This window comes from Mixophyes fleayi, chromosome 1, assembly GCF_038048845.1.
Source record: "Mixophyes fleayi isolate aMixFle1 chromosome 1, aMixFle1.hap1, whole genome shotgun sequence".
Lineage (NCBI taxonomy): Eukaryota > Metazoa > Chordata > Amphibia > Anura > Limnodynastidae > Mixophyes > Mixophyes fleayi.
Window position 1 is genome coordinate 376,743,402 of NC_134402.1, and position 16,426 is coordinate 376,759,827.

The window sequence follows — 16,426 nt, forward strand, 5'->3', positions numbered from 1 at the left end:
TTACAACAGAAAATAAACCGTGCTAAGGGAGAAATCTTTTCTTCTCTTCTGATCCATCAGTGGCCAAATGAGGAGGTAGAGCAGAGGAAAACACGTCTGTGTTACTGCAGATTAGCTCTGCATGCTATTAAATTATCAAAGGAGGGAAAAACAAGGACCAAATCAATTAAATATCTACTGATGTGGTACAAAAACAATTAACAATACTGTGGAGTGCAATTTATTTCATTGAGGTTTCTACGTATGGCACACAAACCCATTGAGGTGAATATATAGAGCGTAAATACCTCTAATGAATATTTTTATCATGTAAAACTAGGTGAGGGGGAAAAAATGTTTTTATATATTTTTAATGTTTATTTAGTAGATTTTACCCTTAGTATTTTCCTGGTGGTCTAAATGGTAATTTTTATCTTAATACAAATTAATCAGAACTGAACAAACCTTAATACCACTACTTCCAAAATCTTAGAATATAATTTCTCACAAAAAAAAAACCCCACTTTCTATCACAACTCCCACTTTCCGGCTTCGTTATGTTACAGGTCGTAGACATTAACAACCAGCAAGAGGTTTTTCAAAGCAGATTTCCTCCCTTTCCCCCCCTACCAGTACGATGTCAGGAAACTACTAGTGTTAATACTATCAAATACACTTTCCACCTTGGCATTGCCGTTCATGCAATGCTGGTAATCAAAAACTGCACGTGTGAACATGAAGTTAATATCTTGAGTTCCCGGTATCGTGTGGCAATGGGGGGGGGCTCAAACTGCTACAAACGAGTGCTGCTTATTGCCTATGACAAACCATAAAGATAAAGGAAACTAAAACCTACTTAATTTGTTGCAGATACATCAATCTTCACTGTTTAACTAAAGTATTGCGTTAAAAATTTTAAGCTGAATACTACATTACAATTTAGAAAATAGGTACATGAACATTTAGCTATGAAATACTAACCTGAATGGTGTATTTGTTGGCTCCAGCAATGCTTTATGCCTCAGGATGGCAGGACCAACAGACGGTGCCTCCTCTGAGGTTGGTATGGTAATGAAGTCTTGTGGTGGACCACCATATATTTCAAGCCGTCGTAACAGCACCTGTTCCCACCTCTGCAAAGTCTTTAGTGTTGCATGACAGAGAGGAGAAGATACTGGAAGTTCTGCAATAAGCATTAAAAATATACCTGAAAACAAACTAACTAAAAGTTTGCTTTTTTTATTACGGAAATAAAAAAAATAAATATGGATTTTTAGGGGGGAATTCAATTGGCCATGTTACTGTAAAAAGTAACGGGTCCTGTGCACGATTATCGTTCTTACGGTAAGAGTGCGCTTAAATACCGCTATTACGGTAGTTTCAATGCCGGCTTTTTGCTGGGTTAACTTTACCGTAATAGAATCACGGCGCTACTTCGGGGGGAAGTGAACCCCCTAGGGGTGGTATTCAATTGTTCAGCTTGACGGCCGAAAAACTCGCGCTTGACTGTTACATTTTGACACATCAATTCAGTTTACCTGAAAGTTCATGTCCAGCTAAGGGATAAAAGCTCTTCAGATTCTGAAGCACAAACTGTACCATCGCAAGACGCATTAGAGCCCAACTGTAAGTTAAAAACAACACAAGAAGATATGAAGTAGCATTAAATTGGAAGTGTTACCATATCCATTCCATCTGGAAGCTTGTATTGTAACAAACACTACATTAGATCTTTAAGACCATCAGCACAAAGTGCAACACATGTGCCTCCCATTTGTTATTTTCTGAATACCACTTCTTGGAGAGAACGTTACAATAGTAATTGATGTTGCGCTAACAGTAGATGCCCCAGAGACATTTCCTACAGGCAGACTGGATATGTGGATAGGTGAAATAGGAAAGTGCCACAATTGCAGGCTGCAGATAAGTCATCATACCAATGTTTTTATTTTTCAATTTTTAAGCTGGAGGAATGTTATTTTATATGTATATGTTCTTCAGTATAATACATTTATTATCTCAATAAAAAAATGGGGCTGCGGTGGGCTTAAGGGCCACGTAAAGTTTAACTGGCAATTTTTTCTTTTTGCCCTTCAATGGATCAGCAACGGTTTAAATAGGTGGTTTACTTACTAAATTGTTTCAAACTTAACTATGTAATTCTAAAAGGTTTCAGGACTGCTACAAGTTTTTGTATCCTTTACATGGTGCAGTTAAATTGAATGCAAGTCCAAGATTGTGTTGAAAGAATTTCCAATCTAATTGTATAAAATGTAAAGGAAATGAAATCAATTTCAACAAATGGCTTCTTAGAAAAGTGAATTATCTAAAGCCAAAAGGCTAATAATCTATTTAACAAAGCTAATTAGGTTCAACTTAAGCCTTCAATGGCATTTGATAAAATCAGGGAGTGAGAACGAGATTCACCAGTCAGTGTATTTGCATTACTATCAACACTTCTATTTTTGAAGGAATTCTTACTTTCCAGCATTTTTCCATACCTGCCTAAAACTTTTCAACAGTACTGTATATACACAAATACATATATATACCATGCACACAACTCTTTTTATTTTGTTCCAAAATGTTGTTTACATGGATTTTATCTAGATTATTTAACTTTTTAATTGGTCTTTTGAGACTAATTCAGACAAATGGAGCTTACTTGCCATTCACTTTACACACCAAGGTAAAATGTATGCCATCGACATTCCTAGTCTAAAAACTATAACAACTCAGTAGAATAAAAGCATTGACATAGATGGAAACATGATTAGCAGAAAAACACAGACTGGTACATGTTTTGTCAGGTGTAACTTTTGAGTATATGCATTGGCTCTATTTAAGCTTCAAATTCAGTGTTACATTAACAACGGATAACCATCTATCATCACTTTAATATTTACAAGATTACAATAAAATAATTGCTAAATCAAGTTAATTTACACAGACATTTTAACAATGTGATTGATTCTTCAATGGGTGATACATTTTCTATGAATTTTTCAAGTTAACTATGTGGTTGATAATTCTTTAGTTGAAAACATTTGTGCACATAAGGAGGAGATTTTAATACACTAACACACTTAATTGACAATTCACAGGCACTTAAGCTGGGTTATTCTGCAGTACCCTCCTCATCCTCTATCTGATAGGGCCCCTCCAAGGCTCTCTCTGTTCTCTACTTCATTCACTCTTCACCTTTTTTGCTTGGTGATCTCCAAATACTCAACTACCATCACTTTGCTGATGAAACCCAAAATACTTCTTCTCCCCCGACCTTATGCCTTCTCTCCTATCTTGCATGTCCTGCCTATCTGCCATATCAACTGAAAGTCCCAACACTACCTCAAACTTAGTATGTCCAAAATGCCACTACCTCTCACCACCATTTCCCTCGCTGTTGACATCATCAGAATCTGCCCTGCTTCTCATGCACCCCTTGGCTTGGAGTCATAGAATCTGCCCTCAGCTTAACTCCACTTATCGAGTCTATCTGGCAGTCCTCACGCCTTTGTTTGTAACTCTGAATATGCGCCTTCTTCACTCATGATGTAACCAAAACCCTGGCTCACTCTCATCTCCAGTCTTACTATTGCAAACTCCTCCTAGCTGGCTCTACTCGCATGCCTGCCTTTCCCCAGTACAAACTGTCAGGAATGCAGCTATAAGGCTAACCTTCCCGTCACTCCTCAGCTCCACCACTTTGCAAACCCCCTCCCCATTTCCTCCAGAATTCAATTCAAGTTGCTCAACCTCGCCTACAAAACCTTCCACACATCTGACATAGTCAACCTCCTCCTCCTCTCAAATTACCACCTGACTTGCTGCTACTAGACTTCTCACATTCTGCTCACCACCTTTAAAACCCTTTACCTCACCCTACCCAACAATCTCCCAACCTCTAACAATTCAAGTGGTCTCTCAAACCCCACTTCTCCATTATTGCCTACTAAACCCTACCTCCAATACCACACCTCATCCACTCCCTCTAATTAGTCCCTCTGCCATGTCTGCTTGTGTCCCGTTTAAACCTACTTTCTCAGATTTCCCTCTCCCTTTAGATCGTAATCTCTCACAAGCAGTGACCCCTTTACCATGACTCATGTCTGCACCTTCACCTTCTTTATTGTATGTACCTATTATTGTAATTGTTAGAATTTCCATTCAACTTGTACTTGTTCATTTGTAGTTGTATGACTTCTAGTATTTACACTCCCAGTCTTTGTTGCTGTGTTTTTTGGTTACATATTTATTGATTTCCAATGATTTGGCTACACACTACAGTGTTTTTAGTCAATTATCGGGCCAATCACCTGATAAACGACCGGTCAGCCTGATATTGCATTAGCGTGTACGTTCGATTAACGAGGATTGTTCCAAAGCACCGACCATTGTTTGTTTTAATTGTTCAGCAGAACTACAAATCTCGTTCAGCTATGGAACGACATCCTTCCAATAGTGCAGTGTGTACTCACAATCAGAATCGCCATAGAGTTTACATGAGAGTCATGATCTTTTCAGCCGACTGTTTAGACAGTTGGAGAGCACGGATATGAGGGTAGATCTTTCAAAACATCTATACTGTGTACAAATGAATCGGCATGCTGATCAGGAATTTATTCTCCCCAGACATTCGTAAAATCGTTGTAGAGTACTCATTAGTCAGAAAAGTCTTTATTTTGTACCCAGCTGAAGTCTTTAAATTCAAGGCATGACTAAAATGTAAGTGACAGTGAGGGGCAAAAGAATAAACTAAACTGTTTAGGGATTTGCAGTAAGTAAATATTATCAATATCTTGGATACAACAGTTTCTTGTAAACATGATGTCATACATTAATTTTAAGTTAAGGGTGCACTTATTTTTTCACACATGGCATTGGTATGTTGGCATTTTCTTTTGTAAAATTGCAACAAGGCACTCACAATGTATTTGTATGGGTTATCTGTCACATGCAATTACATTAATCAAATGTGAGGACTTTATGAGCACTTGATGATTGTTAAGTATGCCCGAATACTTAGAAACACAGATTTAAAGAAGAATGCATTATGTTTTTCACATGGCTGTTTTAGGATTTTTTGGTTGCTTTGGAAAAGTATTGTTGGCCAGGGGTTTGCTTTATCAATGTGGATGTTTTTATCAAAAAACTTCAAGAATTTGACTACCTATGGTATGTGAGACATAAGCAAAGTGCTACACAAGGCTGTCATTGTTCTCTTCACATTTCTGAATTTAGCAGATGACAGCAGCACAAAATTTCTCTCTCTGTCACACTGTATGTTATGCAGTGGTATACCTGTATGAATTAGGATTTGAGTGTTCTTGAATCTGTACATCAGATAATGAGACATCTTCCTCATCATCATCATCACTTCCTTGACTGTCATCTGAATCATATTCTAGTCTGTTTTGTGAAAGGGGAAGAAAAGGCTGGGAGGACAAAAAAAAAAAAAAAAAAAAAAAAAAAGGAAAATTTAAATAATGCAAATAGTGTGGTTCTACAAGAACACTGCTTTACTAAAGTGCAAAGATTATACAGGTGACAATTATTGTACAGCATGTTCAAAGTGAGGTCCTACTTATACTATAAAGCAATGTTGGCTAACCTGTTACACTCCAGGTGTTGTGAAACTACAAGTCCCAGCATACCGTTCCAGCATTAAGCGGCTATATATTGGCAAAGCATGCTGGGAATTGTAGTTTCACAAACACCTGGAGTGTCACAGGTTAGCCAACACTACTGTAAAGGGTCAAAATTACTCTTGGCTACTTTAAAGTGTACATGTCATGCAGTTTTGAAAAAGTCATCAATAATACAGCCAGAGTAAAAACACAATAACAATGTACTGTAATTAGAAAACATCCTTTAAGAACTTGGCAGTACAAATATGCCTGCCCTGCCCTCAGTGTCCTAAATGCCTTCGAATTATTTAAATAAGTTGTTTATGTGGCCCAAAGATTCTGTGACACAAATCGCATGCGAACCTTCAGAGACTACTGTCTACTTACTGTAATCTGATGACAGATTTTCAGAAGCACACTTTACACGCTTCTGCTAGCACAAAGGATGCTCACATTCATTAATACTCCTGAATATTTAGATCTACTTAGAAGATGGCTAACTTCATGCAATCATTCTCAGTAGAAAGGTGAAAATAGAACAAACAATATGCCTGTTACACATTGTATAAGAATAAGTCTGTATGGTATATTTTCAAATATATACGTTTAATGTTTAGTTGTGTGTAGGTGACTGATCTGTTTAAAGTTCAGAGGATAAGGTATAAACGAATCAAAACTGGTCAGAACTATATGGTGGCGTCATTTAATTTTCATACAGAGAAGAGCTGAATTCATATCTTTATTATTGGACAGATTTTGAAAGGACATCAAGCACTATGATCATTTTACTGGTCACACCAGCTGCAATATAGGATCAATTGATATTACAGTCAGCGAATGGTACCCAGCCCTCCAGTTTTACACTTTAAGGGTTTGTGTGCATTGAGTATCTAATATTTAAGCTAAAGTAAATATTACCTCGAAAAATACACTATTGCCCAATATCCATGTACCTTGGCTATGAAATAATCCCAGATGCTAAGCTCAGGAGGGATGAATTTCTCACGGAAAATCGATGTACCCTGGTCAAGCACAGGTGAAGCAAACACAGTTGGACTCTCCTTGGGTTGAGTTTTTGTAGAAACTCTGAAGCGTTTAGGTGGCTTCTCACTTTCTTCCACTGGAGAAGATACCAAAACTACAAAAAAGGAGAAACAAGAGAAATATTATCTATGAACTACGTTGATCATGAAACACAGTGATTGGTCTAAAATAGATATAACCATCTCTGTTTTGCAAGAAAGAATTCCCAAAACAAACTACATAAAAGCACCAGTATGACTAATTATTGTGCCTGAGCAGACATAATTTGTATCCTCAATGCTAAATTAACTTGAAAAAGTTCACTTGCTTAAATCAGATGTCTGCCAAAAAACTGTAGCAAACATTAGAATGAGAATATATTCAAATAAGAAAATATGTAATTAACTGAAAATAAGGTCAAAGTAAATACTAAAACATAAGAAAACACATCACTGCATTAAGCAGCCAAATAATTCTAACAAACTTGTAAGTGGGAAACAACTTACCTGAAGTAAAGATGTTAATACTTAAGCTGAAATACAACATTATTCTACACTGGAACAATTCAACATCCACAAAACATGCAAAAAAATTGCATGCACATGCCCAACTTAAAGTGTAATGGTAAGTTCTGAAATGAAAGTACTGGTCTCAAAAAGTAAAGCATTAGGCTGTTTAGCCATTATTGTTAAAGTATGACTACATTAAAAACCTTTACAACAAAATAATACATTTTCACAGATGACAGATGTTTAGTCTGTTACACCTGGTATTCTAGGAAGGGACACATACCCACTGGAATTTAACTTGCGTTCTTAAAACACTAGCAAAAGGGCATATCAAACACAAACATATGCGATATGCATTTTAGAGATCACTGTAGGCTTGATGATGCACAGGTAGCATTCTGAATATAATGTTACCAAGTAAAGCCAAAGGGCACGGTAACAATTTTGCTTAGTGGCAGACCTGTTTACATGCATAACAAATATGTATGTAAAACGGACTTAAATGTCAGTGGGTATAAGACCTTCAAGTGGCCAACAGTATTCTATTATTGAGGATATTGTAATTGGTTTAAAGCACTATTATCTAATAACAATCTTATTAGAAAAAAATATCTATATAAAAAAAAAATAAAAAAAAAAAATAGTGGAATGAGAGGTCACAGCAACAACACACATTAAAAAAAAAAAATAATCACACACGCAAACACCCTGTTTTCTGAATGTCCTTAAATGGCAAAAATGTAATCCTTGATTGATCACAATATCTACACTGGCTCGTGGACACTAATGGGGGGGGGGGGGGGGGGGCGGGGGATTGAAAGGTATTCTAACAAGTTACCAGTTACTACGGGGCTTTCTGACAAAACGACTACTGGAAGGGTTTGCTCTATCAATGCATTTACTCATTTAGGATTACTACTTAACATGAACAGGTATTTGGTTTTCAACAATAATTATGTAAGTCTAAAAAAACAAAACAGATAAAAAGAAAACCAAACTCTTAAGCAGAGAGTGCACCCTGTCTGAATAACTCAGCGAAAGCCTGCACAAAATGCACCTTCATACACAAATACACACCATATCCCTGGGAGCATATACTTAGTCAAATTGCATGTTAGTAAGATAGGATGAATAGATAAATAAAATGGTTCATATGGATTTCTAACAGTTCGCATGTTACAAAATATGTACCGGTATCCAATAAATCTGCTTGTCTGCATGTTGGGATAATGTGTTATTTGATAGCAGTACTGTATTTTCTGAAACTGCAGCAAGATTGACCATGTTTTGTCTCTTACCTATTGTCTAACACAGTATACACTTGTCTAATGATATACACTTTAGATTTAAAGACCTGGGACATTCCTTGTTTGTTTGCATTCACAATGGAATGTTATTCCAAATGATACATTTCTGCTTTGTCACTGTTAACCAATTAGAAATCCATAGAAAGAAAATTGCAGCCTTGCACACACGCACAATGTCTAAATACTATCCTGTCTTCTCAGTATGGAAAATCAGCTTTGAGGCCTCAACTAAAATCTAGTTCCTTGCCTGCAGGGCTGGGAGGGCTATGAGTACTGATGGCAGTAAGGGCTTTGGAAAAGCCAACACATTCCATGGAGAACACAACTACCTGATGAGGGCTAGGAATAGAAAAGTATTTTCCTGCCAAAACAAAAAGAGAGAAGACATTCAATGCACAAATGGGGCTATAAAAGGGATTTAATAAAGCACTTGAGTAAACTGCAGTTATTGAGATCTTGGGCATCCAAACCAACCAGTTAATTTTCATACAGTTGCTGCCCTTGACATTTTTGTAGTTAAAGCAGTATTGTAGGTTTATTCCTATAAATGTGCCACTGCACATTAAGAAATAATATTCAACCTTAAAAAATCCAAATGTAATGTAAGTTTACTAAAAAGCATAAGCACTGCAGAAAATAGTCATATAAAAAGCCATTGACATAGTTCCAAGTTGATGCAGTAAGTGTAAATAATTAATGTACTTCCATACTGCTCCCATGGACTGTGTCTGCTTATATTATGCAGTTTAAACTACACCTCTCTTCACACATACAATGCTGCTTTACAAATGCACTAGCCCAATACCCATTCCCATTTTATATTGCACATACATTATGTTCCCCTTCCAATACACTGCATGAAAGTCCTTGTATATACAGAAAGTCAAAAAATTAAAAGAGCACATTAAAACCCAACAATCCCCCACCAATACAGAAAAAGTACAGTACCTAAATACCACTACTAGAAATATTATATATATATATATATATATATATATATATATATATATATATATATATATATATATATATATATATATATATATATATATATATATATATATATAATTTGCCATTTATGTCACACACACACACACACACACGTTATCACGGCACATCTCAACGTACTCACTGGTCATACAAGGAGGTGAAGGATATACATAAATAATTTTTAAAAGTGTTTATAGAGTTCAGGCATGGTACTCAAAATTATGGGGTGTGGGTGAAACGACTTATCAAAAAAAATATATTTTTCCCCAAGTATTGTGGATAAAAGATCCTATGAATGTCATTATCAGGAGTAATACAACAAAACAGTGGCAATGGAAAAAGCTTAATGTACCATACCAAGCAATATCTGTTAAAGTACTGTATGTATCAGACAGGATTGTGCATTAAAACTAATGCATGGTCAGGATCAGCGCTCAGAGAAATTGAGGGGGATGTACGAACTGATGCCTATTAACCCTTTTGCAGAGGCATATCCCTTCCCCCCTTTTCTATATATTTGCAAATAAAGTGAGTCTGGCGGTCTCTTTCATAATGTGATCTCGATTTTGGACTGTACCGATTTTATTACCATAAAAGGCTAATTTTTGTACAACAGTTTGTGTTAGTTATATCTTAATCACTGTTGAACTTATAATTGTGTTATATATTTGTAACAATGATTAAATCACAATGTCCTCTAGTCAAAAATTGGTAACAAATGTTTTTAAATCTTTAAGAGAGGGTCACATATCATAATTAAGTTATTAGTCTGTGTGTTAGTGTAGTAGACTAAACCAAAGGCTTTGTACTCGTTCTTTTCTTACGGTTCAGATGTCGATGCAGTCTATGCTTTTTATTCTGGAGTCATGGTGTTTGATGATTTGGCACACATTTTTTCCTGTTCCTTGGATCCCCTTCTTTCTCCCTGGTGTCTCGATTGGGGTCATTATAATAGTTGTTACAAATATTTGACACAATTATAAGTTTAAAAGTAGTTAAGAGAAGCTGTAACAAATTGTTATACAGAGATTGTTAATCTTTTACGATGATAAAATCACCACAGTCCAAAGTCTAGATCACAATAAAAGAAAATCGACCACTATGCACTTGGAGAGATAGTGGAAGCGCCATACCAAAGTTCCAAAGGATTGTGCACTGATTTTATCAATTAAAAGAACCTTATGAAATAAACAAATATAAAACATTGACAGTAAAGATTAAATTTAGCATTATTAAAATGTTTGAGAAGGAGGGGGATTTAAGTATACTATACTTGTATTTTTCTGAACTATAACCAACTATAGTTCGATCACTAGCTATTATATGCTCACTATATTCTATAAAACAAAACCATCTGTTTTTACGTTACTTTAAAACTGTGCATTTGATGTCATTCTAATTAAAAAGGAGAAAAATATACCCACTTTTGGACATATTAGGGGTGTTTATACAGTGCTTTGTACTAATACTTTTGTACACAAAGAAGATTTTTGTTACTCACCATAAAATCAATTTCTCTTAGACCATTGGGGGACACTGCGATACAATGGGGTACAGTAGCTGATCAAGGAGTCAGGGGCACATCTTCACCTCTACTATGCCCCTCTCAGAGGGAAGAGTCCTCAGTTTTTGTTTTGCTTTTTTAATAACAAAGCCCAAAATAGAGAGCCTAAACCAGTCAAACACTAAAACAGGCAACCCGCAAATAAGTAAAACAAAGGGTGGGAGCACAGAGTCCCTCAATGGATTAAGAGAAATGGATTTAACGGCGTGTAACAAAAATCCTCTTTTCTCCTATTGGGGGGCACAGAGATACAATGGGGGCATTCCAAAGCTGCCCCTAAGGGAGGGATTGCTCTGAAACAGCTGCACGTAAAATTTTGCGCCCAAAGCTAGCATTGTGAGATGCAAAGCCCAGTAAATTGTAGAATTTAGCAGATTACCTTGTAGCAGCCTGGCACAACTGTTCGAAGCAACGGGACGTGCTGCCCATGAAGCCCTGACAGCCCTGGTATGAATGAGCTTTCAGCCCCACCAGCACCAGCCTAGCCAAATGAACATAAGCCAACCATATAGTCAATGTGATTAAACGAGTAAAGGACAGTCTAGAGGCCGGCCAACCACGCTTGCGCGCATCACATACAGCATAAATAAATGGTTAGTCTTTTGAACTTATGATATGGTCCACATAACACCAGACCACATCCAAATGAAGTAAGTACGCATCAGCGGCCTGTGACTGAGGATAAAAAAAGTCGGAACAATGATCTCCTGGTTTAAGAGACCCCTCTCAAGACTCGAAGGACCGATCCATGGTGAGATGCGACCGGTTTAACCATGGGATGAGGGACTTGTGAACAGTCACGGACAACCTTATTAACTGTTCGCCCAGATGAAAAGGGGATTTTGATCACATCCGGAGAAGCTCTCTTTGGCACATCTGAGAGTGAAACTGGGCAAAGAGTATGGCTTTGAACACGAATACTATGATTCTCAGCAGCTTCATACAGCAGAGAAGGAACACCAACATCCTTGCAAGGAGGAACCTGATCTTGGTCAGAATCGAGAGAACCTTGTCCTTTGGAAGAAACACCTGCTAACACCAGATGTCGAAGTCCAGAAATCGAATTCTTTGCACAAAAATAAGGGAAGAACTGTGCAGGTTTAGGTTCCAGCCACGTGCTTCCAGAAAAGTAATCATCAGGTGAAGATGGCCGAGTAGGACAGAATGAGACAGGGCTTTTAACATGTCCTCTAGGTAAGGAACAACCGTGACATCCCGAGAATGAAGGAGACTAGTCATGACAGCCATTACCTTTGTGAAAACCCTCGGAACGGTAGCAAGGCCAAAAGAGTACAGCCCGGAACGGATAATGGGCCTCGTGGACCACAAAGCGAAGTAGAAATGGATGTCCCTTTTAGATGGTGACATGGAGGCAAGCATCCAGAGAAGCAAGGAACTCTCCCTATTCCAGGCCCCCGATTATGGATGGCAATTACACCATCTTAAAGCCCAGGACATAAACTCATTTGGTTGTTGGGTTCAGGATCGAAACAGAGCAAGCTGTCTGGCTTCGGAACTAGAAAGAGGTTGGCTTAAAACCTCAAACCTCTTTCCAGAGGAGGGAAAGGAAAAATCACTGCTGAAAGAAAATGTTTATGCAGGTGCCCTGCGCTGGAGACTGGACAATGGCAGATCTGTGGTAAGGAATCTGGGATGAGAGAAATGCACATAACCTTGAGTGACAAAAACCTTGAACCCAGGCATCTGGGAATGATGGCAGCTATTGATTCCGAAACTGCTTGAGATGGACCCCCATCACTATACCATGGTTGGGAGTCCTGTCATGTGCAGACCGACTCTGCAGGCTTGGAATTTCCACACCTGGCAGAACATGGTTACTACAGAAACCTCCCCTTGAGAAAGTGGACTGTCTCCTGACTGTGCCCATGACCTACTGAAGGGAAGAAAAGACCAACACCTGGGTTGCTCAGGTTTAGTATGGTTAACTGGCAAAAAAGAGTTTTTACCACCTGTTGACACTTGAATGATCCAGTCCAACTAGGATCTGAAGAGATTCACTGCGTAGAAAGGTAAAGACTCTAGTGTATGCTTTGAGTCAGCCACCACTGACCATAAGAGGAGCTATAAAGAACACCTGACCGCTATAATGAGTGCAGAGTTTGGAATTAACTGAGATCACATTTAAGGATGCTTGACCCAAAAATCTGAAGCCTCTCAGCTAACACAAGCAAGTCAGCCTGTAGTCGATTTTCTTGCAAACCCTCAGCCAATTGTTCTGTCCATGCCTGAATAGCTTCCTTTGACCAGGGAGCAGACATACCTAGTCTGAAAAGACTTCCCGCTGCCATAAGCTCAGCGAAGTAGAAAATCACACTTCTTATTCGAGGCGACCTTGAGAGAAACACCAACCTGCACAGGGATAGCAGTGGTTCTGGTTAAGTGAACAATGGGACGATCAACCGCAGGAGAATTCTCCCATTTTGCCGATTCTTCCGATGGCAAGGGATAAAGGAATTTAAAATTTCCTGGGATATGAAACTTCCAATCAGGCATCTGCCAAGCCTCTGAAATTAATTCCAAAAGCTGAGGAGAGGGAGGGAAACAGATCATCTGTTTATTTTGCCGTTTAAAAAGGTAGAAGCCATCAGAGTCTGAAAGCATTGGATTTGCAAACCCTAAAGTTTGCCGAATCCACAAAACCAGTGCCTTGGAAGGTGGTACTTTCCATCTCTTAGGGACAGTAGAAAGCCTGAGCATGTATGATCGTCTGTTAGTGTCCTAGGTTACATATTAATAAATTAACTGTATAGCCTGCATATTGATAAATGAATGCACTTTGGAAAGGGTAATGAAGCCACTATACATAAGCGACATACAATGTCATTATTTCATCTTTTTGTCCTGCCATCGGATCACCTATATTACATGCAAGTATAAACATTAGCGATGGAGAGAGAAAATAATTACTTTTATTAACTTGCCTTTTTAGCAAAGCTGGACATTTACGGTAGCAATAAATTTTATATCCTGGCTTCATGTGGGAAAGATTAACTTTTTGGGTTCAGCTTTTAAATGAATTATCCATTTTATAACCAGCCCCAACCCCTGAGAACATAAACAGGGGAGAAATTCCCCCTCCCCCTTTTCCTAACTCCAGGTGCTTCACTGCGCTGGAGCAAGAGAGCGCCATAGAGAGTCCTCATCACCTACCCCAAAAGTGGACTACCCTTTTTACTGAATTTACATACCATTATGTACACAATTGTAAAGAGGTTTCATTTACAGTTTATTAATACTTTATTTAGAACAAACTTTTTTGAATTTACAACCTTCTCCAATTCGCTGAACCCCCCTGGTACCAAGGTGAGTTAATATCAGGTTTGAGCGCTCTGCTCCCCTTTAAGCTGAATACTCCAGCATATACACATTCACTACTTCGCAAAGAAACTAAAATGTAGTGGTCATGTCTACTAGGAGATAGCAGGGGTATATAGTGTATTAATTATTTAAGTTCATGTTTAACCAGTTACTAAGTCTGATATTAAATTAAGCCACTAATTACATGCCCATGAAAGCTGGATTTATCAGTCATCTATTTATTTAATATAGTATTTAACCACTTTTTGTTCAACTAAAGTTGACTTTGTTTTAGTTTCTTTATGTCGGGGTATGCAACTTATGATGGAGAGCTTAGGTCAGTTGTGTTCAAATACAAAAAGATTCAGCAAGCTGGATAAGGTGAAAAATTCAGGCAGTTTTCACCCCAATACTATTGAACATGAAATTAAACCTACTGTACTTCTAAATAAAAAACAAACAAACATAAATTCAGTCAAGAAGAGGACAGAAAATATATGTATTTAGTTTCTTTATAACATGCAACCATGTTGCAAAGCCACAATAGTGGGGAAACAGACATTCAAATTATCATAACAACACAAATTGAGAAAGAAAAAATAGACTTCAGTATGTTGATACAGCATTCCATGTTACACCAGCATTTCTATTCCATCAACAACTAATGTCTACAGCAGTATATACAAATAAACTAACCTTTGACTGGTTTAACAGGCATTTGTCCCCTGCATGGAATACGAGCTCCTCCCCCGAAGACTGCAGACCACATTTTGTCACTCAAAGGATGGGCAACAATGCAGAATAACTCCTGGCTTGAGTGAGTGGCTAATCCATGGATGAACAGGCTCAGGTACACAGAAGTGAGAATCTCACATAGCAAGATAGTAAGCCCCGGTTGAGCTTCTTCTCCAGCAGAATTCAGTAGGCGGATTAAAGCACTGATCCCTACAGTTATAGGAGAAATACAGTTACTTGTCTTCAGAATTATTTTCAAGCATATTCATGGTGTCTGCTATAAAATAAAACAGATCTAAACACTTATTTACAAGTGTAAAATTATTGCTCCCTGCTCTGACAATCTACTGAGATGCACAACATAAGATTGTACTATAGGCCATGAAGAAAAGTAGGAAAAATCCCCAAAAAACGAAACAAAAAACACACCATTCATTATTGCCGCTCTACTAAGCTCTATCAAAGTATGGGTAGTAATTTTAATAACCATTTGCAATAGAGTAACAAGTTCTGTGTTCATACACAGGAAAAGCAGTATCACCTGGCCATTTAGTAAATAATATGAAAGAAAAACAGTGTTGAGGTGTATTTAAAAAGTCAGTGAAAATGTCCACACCAAAAGGACTACAGACATAAGGTCGACATGTAAAATGTAGACAGGTTTGCAAAATAGGCAGTCAAAACGGCAACATAAATTTCTATATTTAAAAAGGCAATACATGTAAAGAAAAAGCCCATCAAACCGTAACAAATGTAACAACAAAAAAAACCCACCCCTGTGTTCCCACCTCCCAAAGAAGCTTAACTAAACAAAGTGCTGCCAGTCTAGGCTGGTACCATCATCAGCTATTTATATAGCGCCACTAGTTCCGCAGCGCTGTACAGAGAACTCACTCACATCAGTCCCTGCCCCATTGGAGCTTACCATCTAAATTACCTAACACACACACACACACACACACACACAGACAGAGAGAGACTAAGGTCAATTTAATAGCAGTCAATTAACCTACTAGTATGTTTTTGGAGTGTGGGAGGAAACCGGAGCACCCAGAGGAAACCCACGCAAACACTGGGAAAACATACAAACTTCACACAGATAAGGCCATGGTCAAGAATCAAACTCATGACCCTAGTGCTATTAGGCAAACGTGCTAACCAACGTACCAGCAAAATCTGGGGGACAAAAAACGTGGGGTTTCCCCGATTTTACGACTACTAGAACTAGACTTTGCCAGTCTGGACTGGTCGCACTATATAACAGGGAAACCTGCAGCGTGGGGTCCCCTCTGCCCTAATGCCAAGCCAGCCACAGGCTGGACATCACAAGTGCCAACATGGCCTTGTATCTAAGAGTCCCCAGCACAAAATGAG

General features: G+C 38.0%; 1 protein-coding gene across 2 annotated transcripts in view; it reads right to left on the minus strand.

The window, feature by feature from the left end:
* The window catches only part of DMXL1 (Dmx like 1), a 113,060-nt gene that overhangs the window by 14,501 nt on the left and 82,133 nt on the right, over positions 1–16,426 (minus strand). The window contains exons 28-32 of one of the 2 annotated variants that reach the window (XM_075179332.1): positions 15,014–15,262; positions 6,560–6,744; positions 5,281–5,414; positions 1,518–1,603; positions 961–1,162 (exon numbers count right to left, since the gene is read on the minus strand). In XM_075179332.1, coding sequence (XP_075035433.1) covers positions 961–1,162; positions 1,518–1,603; positions 5,281–5,414; positions 6,560–6,744; positions 15,014–15,262 — 856 coding nt within the window. Of the gene's footprint in view, positions 1–960; positions 1,163–1,517; positions 1,604–5,280; positions 5,415–6,559; positions 6,745–7,947; positions 8,807–15,013; positions 15,263–16,426 lie in introns of those variants that run through there. The other variant, XM_075179340.1, reaches the window with a different exon arrangement.